Source organism: Vidua chalybeata, chromosome 22 (assembly GCF_026979565.1).
Source record: "Vidua chalybeata isolate OUT-0048 chromosome 22, bVidCha1 merged haplotype, whole genome shotgun sequence".
In the NCBI taxonomy this organism is placed as follows: Eukaryota; Metazoa; Chordata; class Aves; order Passeriformes; family Viduidae; genus Vidua; species Vidua chalybeata.
In genome coordinates, this window is record NC_071551.1 from 6,104,622 (window position 1) to 6,111,978 (window position 7,357).

The 7,357-nt window shown below is 50.6% G+C and overlaps 1 protein-coding gene across 1 annotated transcript; it reads left to right on the top strand.

Annotated features, from left to right (window-relative positions):
- Positions 1-1,881: 1,881 nt before the first annotated feature.
- On the top strand, positions 1,882-5,320 carry FNDC10 (fibronectin type III domain containing 10). The gene has a single exon (XM_053962719.1). It carries the CDS (start codon positions 1,882-1,884, stop codon positions 2,551-2,553), a length of 672 nt encoding a protein of 223 aa, XP_053818694.1. The 3' UTR covers positions 2,554-5,320.
- The last annotated feature ends 2,037 nt before the right edge of the window (positions 5,321-7,357 follow it).

A 7,357-nucleotide genomic window follows, 5' to 3' on the forward strand; every position in this document is an offset into this window, starting at 1 on the left:
AAAAGGATTTAAAGCAACTTTTACCAAATTTAACAGCTCGAAGGATCTCCAAACACTGTTTAATCCTGTATTTTTTATTATTGTTTCATTAGAGCTCTTTTCTTTCCCCATTTAGACAAGTCAGTACTGTCGTGTACCTCTCTCAAGGTCGTTCAGAGAGCATTAATTACGGTGTGAAGCTGGGATGGAGCACTGCTGTGTCTCCTCCTGTGCTGCAAAATCAACTGCTGGCTCCGGAGCCAGGGGTGGAGGGAGAGCTGCTCCTGCTGCAGGGGGAGGAAATGGGGCAGGGCAGGAAGAGGAATATCCTTGTTCCTTCTGTCTCAGGGTGTGCACTAAGACCCAGAGTTATCCCCGCTCTCAGCTGACCTCCTGGGAGGGTCTCGTGTCTTTATTACATCCTCGCCGGGTTTATTTAAATTCCCAAAGCCAAGAGGTTAAAGCAGCCTGGGTGTGCGGTTATCACCATGTTAAAAATAAAATAAAATAAAATAAAATAAAATAAAATAAAATAAAATAAAATAAAATCCGTGTGAGCCCGATTTTCCAACAAGGTTTGCATCAGCTGAAGGGGAGCTCTGTCACTTTCCCCAGCCCTGCCATGGACCGCAGCCCTGTTGGTGGCAGCCCCCGGGGACAGAGGCACCTCCCGGCCATCCTCAGGCACATTTTTTGGGGGGGTTTTAACCACGTAACGTGAGAATTGCCATATTTTACAGGTTAAATATAGACAAATGCTTATGTTTTGCTATAAAAATTAAAACAGGACGTTATGTAAAATCAGATCAAAAACATGGAAAAAAATTTTAACATTGTTTGGTGTGGGATGAAACCTGCAACTCGACCAAGACAGGACTGAGCAGCTCCCCAACATCACCTGGTGGGCACAGCAGAGCCCAGGGCAGGGGCGGTGGGGGCTGCACACCCCCTGTGCCAACCCTTGTGGGGTCTGTGCCAAACCTAGTGGGGTTTGAGCATCCCTGTACCAACCCCTGTGGGGTCTGAGCATCCCCCTGCACCAACCCTTGAGGGGTTTGAGCATCCCTGCACCAACCCCTGTGGGGTCTGAGCATCCCTGTACCAACCCTTGAGGGGTCTGAGCATCCCTGCACCAACCCCTGTGGGGTCTGAGCATCCCTGTACCAACCCTTGAGGGGTCTGAGCATCCCTGCACCAACCCCTGTGGGGTCTGAGCATCCCCCTGCACCAACCCCTGTGGGGTCTGAGCATCCCCCTGCGCCGACCCTTGTGGGGTCTGAGCATCCCCCTGTGCCGATCCTTGAGGGGTCTGAGAATCCCTGCACCAACCCTTGAGGGGTCTGAGCATCCCTGTGCCAACCCCTGTGGGGTCTGAGCATCCCTGTACCAACCCTTGAGGGGTCTCATCATCCCCCGTGCCCACCCCTGTGGGGTCTGAGCACCCCCGTACCGGTCTTTGCGGGGTCCCAGCACCCCCGTACCGGTCTTTGCGGGGTCCCAGCACCCCGGTACCGGTATTTGCGGGGTCCCAGCACCCCCGTGCCGCTCCTTGCGGGGTCTCAGCACCCCGGTACCGGTCCTTGCGGGGTCCCAGCACCCCCGTACCGGTCTTTGCGGGGTCTCAGCACCCCCGTGCCGGTCCTTGCGGGTCTCAGCACCGCCAGAACGCGCCCCCGCGGGGTCTGAGCGCTCCGTGCGCCGTGCGGAGCCCCGAGAGCCGCGTCCGGGCGGCCACCAGCGGCCGCAGCGGGCGGGTGCTCCGCAGCCCGGCGAGAGTTAACGGCGGCACCGCCTCTCCATTGGCGGCCCCGCGGCGGCTGCCGAGCCCGCGCTCGCCCCGCGCTCGCCCCGCGCGTCCGCCGGCCCCGCGCTCCGCGGCTCCATGCGGCGGCGGCCGCCGGCATGCCCGGCACGCCCAGCCTGCTGCCTCCTCTGCTCGCCCTGCTGTGCCTCGGGGTCGCCGACCCCAAGGCCGACCCCGACGAGCCGTGGTGCCCCTACAAGGTGGGCGGCGATGGCGCGGCGGCGGCGGGGGCGCGGCTATGCTTCCGCCCGCCGGCCCGCGGCTTCCAGTGCGCGGCTCGGGGCTGCCGCGCCCACCGCTCCGCCGGCGGCGCGCTGGTGGCCAACGTGCTGCGGAACGGCAGCGTGCTGCTGCAGTGGGGGCTGCGGCACTGGGGGCCGCCGCCGCCGCGCCCCTCCGCCGCCCTGCGCGGCTTCGCGCTCAACTGCTCCTGGGACGGCACCTACACGCGCTTCCCCTGCGACAGCGTGGAGCTGGGAGCCGCATGTCGCGACTACCTGCTGGCCGAGGCGCACGGCAGCGTGCGCTACCGCCTGTGCCTGCAGCCGCGCTACGCCCCGCCGCGCCCCGCGCCGCCCGCGCAGTGCGTGGAGTTCCGCGTGGAGCCCGCGGCCATGCGCGACATCGTCGTGGCCATGACGGCCGTGGGGGGATCCATCTGCGTGATGCTCGTCTTCATCTGCCTGCTCGTGGCCTACATCACCGAGAACCTCATGAGCCCCGCGCTCGCCCGCGGGGGACACGCGGCCGCCGCTGCGCGCCGCGCGTAGTGCGGGAGGGGATGGTGATGGTGATGATGATGATGATGGTGGTGATGGTGATGCTGCGCCGCGGGGCGCGGGGCCGGCGCCCGGCCGCTCCCGCAGCCGTCCTTCCAGCGCTCTCCGGCGAGGGAAGAGGTTTTCCGGACTGTTCTGGCAGCGCTGGGTTTGCCGTGCCCACATTTCCAGGATGCGCGTTTCAAGCGGAGTTCGGAGCTCTTCCTCGGCCAGAGCCCTTCGTGCTGACTGAACTCGTGGCATCTCAGCGGATCCAAAATCAATAGCAGAGGTCCCCAAGTGCCAGAAATCGTCTGTTTTTAAGGGCAAACGGCAGATCCTACCGAGGGCCTGTTTGAAAAGACTCTCCAGAACACCCTTATTTTAAGCCTAAAACCTCTTGGTCTTAGACCCGTGCTTGATTTTTTTTTTTTTTCCTGTGGGGTAAAGTTGTTTAAAGTTCAGGAGAACTGGCTGGTGGGACCACAAACCCCATAGCTAAGTGTGTGTTTGATCCAAAGCCCACTTAATCTCGTGTTTTAGGTGGGTTTTGTGTCACGCCTTAACGGTGGTCACAAATCTTGGGGCCAATATCCAAAAACAACGGGGGGGTTTTTCTGCTCGAGGGTTTTCTGGTCAGCTCCAGCGACCGCCAACATCCAACACCCGCTTTTCTCCCATCAGAATTGTGTCATAGTTTTACAAAGAGTGCAGGTAAAGGGATAAATTCAGTAAGAATTTCGTTGAGCAAGTAGGAACCAACCCTTAATTATAAGTAAGATATAAGTGAGCACCCCCTTGGCCCCTGAAATCCCCTCCTTTAGCAAAGCAGCTGCACTAAGGTAGAAGCTTCTTGACCACGGAAGTCACTGATGTTGTAGCCGAGTGTTTTGAGCGTAGGAACACTCCCTGGTAACTCCTCACTTGATGCTGTAGTAAAGTAAGGTTTTAGCCATACTCTAGTACTGATTCTATTGTGCCTTAGTGCTGAGAATTTGTCCCATTTCTATTGGTGTATCTGTTTCCTGTAGTCCTTGTAGTTAAGCGTATCTTCCCTCGTGTTCTTGTCCCTGGAATTAGTGGTTGTTGGTTTGTCTGATTGTTTTCTTTAAAAAAAAAAAAATAACAACAAACCAACTTGGGCTGATCATTACTTGAAATTTAATATATACACAGAGTAGTTACCTTCAGAGAGGTATTTAGTGAGGTAGTTTTTAGTACGTGTTGTTTGTATGTAGTTGACTGCTGTAACACAAAAAAATAATTTATTATCACTTAGGAGCTGTGCACTTAAAGCAAAAAAAAAAAAAAAAAAAAAAAAAAAAAGTAGGGGAAAGGCTTTCCTGTAAAGGGACTGTGTGATCTGTTTGTGTAAATGTTTAGCACTGGTGAACGACCTGTTTGCTTTTCCTTGTGGAAGTCGTTTGTGAAGTTTAAACTGGGTGGTAGAGGGTAAATATAGGAAGCGTGTGGAATCCTTAATAATACACAGTATTTGTACTGAACATAATCCCTTCTCCAAGAACTTGGGAGTGGCTGAGGAGCTGAAGGTCTGCATTCCATCGACACCTTTTCCTTTGTTTCCTTTCCTGCTGTGTTCCCATTCTCGCGTGCAGCTGACTCCAGGTGTTCTGTGTTTATTTCCTTGCCTGTGTGCTGGATTTAAGCAACTCACTGATGCCATCATTTTGGGGTTTTTATCCCTAAGGGGATCGACTGCTGGAAGAAAAGGCAGTTTTGAAGAACATAAAGACAAATTTTGGTCTTTTAAAGGTTGCAGGGTGTTGTTTTGTTGTTTTTTTTTTTGTTGTTGTATCCAGTTCAGCACAGGAGCATTGGAGTGCCACTGATTTTGTACATTTCTGTCACCTTTTGTCAACCAATGTCACTGTTCTGTTCCTCATCGTGTCATGAATTGCCAGATGTGAAAACCAGCTGTATAAACCACGACCTTGGCATTGAACTTAATAAATTAAGAGGATGATGAAAAGAAATGAAAATTTCATAAATATTTAAAGGTTCAAGATCTTGCTTGACTCAAAGTGAGTCTGCCCAAACTGGTCATAATAATATTCCATGTGCATTGTAAAATTATGACAGCATTAATTGGAAAAAAAAATATATTTATTCTCTTAATACTCCATTTTATTTACTAGAGGTTTGGACTATAGATAACTGGGTAATTCAGATGGTAACACTGATGTGAGTCTGAGGAAATGGAAATTTAATTTACAGTTTTGAACGTGACTGTCTTCAGTAAGACAACTCTGCAGGTAATAATGGATACCTTAAAAAATAATAATAATGGTATAACCCTAATGGATAATGGGATAACCCTAAAACAGCACCTAGAAGATACTAAAGAGGTGTTTTTGTAGTCATTTCACATTTTTATTCATCAGTCTCTGGGGATTGCATTGCAACAGCCTCCTGGGCAGAGGGTAGAAAAAGAATATAAATCCTGATAGAAGACAATCTGCAATTTACTAAAGGATTCTTTTTTTTTTTTCCTTTTCCATGCATTACAAATGGGATGTGGGAAACAATATCTCAGTTTCTCATTCATTTTTGGTGGATTAAGCTTTAATTGAACACATCTGGGCGTGTGGAGAAGAAAATCAGAGTATTCCCTGTTTGATTTTGTGTGACATTAAGCAAAACAGCTGCTGACCCATTGGTAACTGGATTTTTTCCTTCTATCGCTGTAGGAATTTCCTCCACCATGAATGTGGACATTTCTTGTGATAATAATACAAGGGGAAATTATGTGTACACAGGCTTGGTACTAATCCAGCTGCCACGAGCCTTAGTGAGACTGCACAGTTCAAGCTTTCTCCAGGCTTTGCAGCAATTCCCAAAACGTGCAGAGTGCCTTGGGGAGTGATAATCCACCCTGGCCTGTGCAGGCAGCAATAAAGAAGTGGCAGAATGCTGATTTATAGCTGCCAAGAAGCTGCTTTGGGAAAAAGTGGAAATAGCTCCTAGGGCAACTACACATTCTCCATGTTTCTATGCTATTAAAAATCCATGTGGTGCCTTCTTGGGTGTTTTATTATCCTGCATCCATCCAGGCATTTCCAGTACAAACATCAGGCCACATCCAGGAGTTAAAATGGAGAATTTTATGCTCATTAACAAGCTGCTTTTTCCTTGCCCTGTGCTAAATGTGAGGAAAACAACTGCTTCAAATGTGAGCAGCTCAAAGCCCAGCTTGGCCCCAGCTTTGAGTGTTCTGGAGGAAACAGTCTGTGCCTCAGGCAAAGAATCTCTCTTAAGTGCATTTTGATTTTTCTTTTTTTTTTTTTTTGTGGGATGTAAATGGAAAGGCTGCCTGGCTTTATTTGGAGGTGCAGGCAAAAGCTGGGATTTTGCTTCCATAGTGATCTGGAGTTTCAGTTTTATGAGGTTGCAAACTGCCGCTGTGTTTTCAGCAGCATGTTCCAAAAGAAAGGTGGGCTGGAAGGAGGAAAAGGGGCAGGTGAGAGTGTCACATTCCTGGTAAAAGCTTTGGAATTACAGCAGGGATGCTTGGGTGGGGTTTTTTTTGGCAGCTTTAACCTGAGCAAAACCACCCTGAGACTTGCTTCAGCCCAGGTGTGGTCACTGCATCTCTGATCATTCCCTGAGCAGAACTACCAGGTGATCAGATCTTATTATTTGCAGAATCAGAATTGAGAAGATGATGGGCAGGGATGGGAATGGCTGAGAGGAGACCCAAGGAAAGAAGTTTTTGCAAGTGCTGAGGGGGCACGTTTAGGTGGGAAATGCTGGGTGACAAAAGGGCTGCACGAGGAAAGGGGAAAGATTTCTTTGTTAAAGTTGAGGGGATAGTGAGAAAAGCTTTAATTTTAATGGAAAATACAAAAGTGAGGGAGAGTTTTACACAGAGGAGAATGGTGGTGTGGGAGCAGGAAAAGGCTCTGCTGGAAGTGCTGTGGTGATAATTCCTCAGAAAGCACAAACGGAAAAAAATATCAATGGGAGGACAAAAAATATTTTTAGGAAGCACTGAGGAGAGAGTCCTGCCTCACTAGTGAAGTGCAGCTGGGCTGGGGAATAGATTTGTTCCTTTGATGTCCTGGTTTATCTCCTGTATTTCTCCTGCTCCGTTACCTCCTCCTGCCATTGAAATAGTGCAAGGAGACCAAAGTGGAAAAACATTATGAGATGGAAAAAAAAACTCAAGAGAAAAATGGGATTGAGCTGGGCTGAGCAAGGAGCACCCTGATAATTTTGACCTGGATGCGAGAAAACAATCCTGAAACCAGCCTATTTCACCAGTCGGTGGGTAAATAAGAGAAATAACAGAAATAACTCCTAGTTTTGGCATTCGAATTTGTGCCGTTTGCAGTAAAAGCGCCAGCGTTTCCTCCCGGAATGCAGAATTGCATGTTTAATCCTAACAGCAGCCATGTGTTGGCGTTCTGCTCGCTGCGCATCCCCCTGGGCACAGGGATCATCCAAGGTGTCGAGCCCAATTCTCCTCCTCGGGATGACTCAATCCTGCATCCAAACGCTTCCCCTCGGCATTCGGCTGCCATCTAGCGCCAAGCTGAGGGAAACTTGTGCTAAAAAAAACCCCGCTTTTCTGACAAGCGGCGCTTTTTAAATTCCGCAGCCCGCAGAGGCAGCGGGATTCAGGGATTGGCGCTGAATGGCTGCTGGGTGGTGGGAGCGCTGGAGGCCTCATCGCCCTTTACGGGAGGAAATCTTCCTAATGTTCAACCTTGAACCTCCCCTGGTGCAACTGAGGCCGTTCCCTCTCCTCCTGTCCCTGTTCCCCGGAGCAGAGCCCGACCTGGGGCTGTCCCCTCCT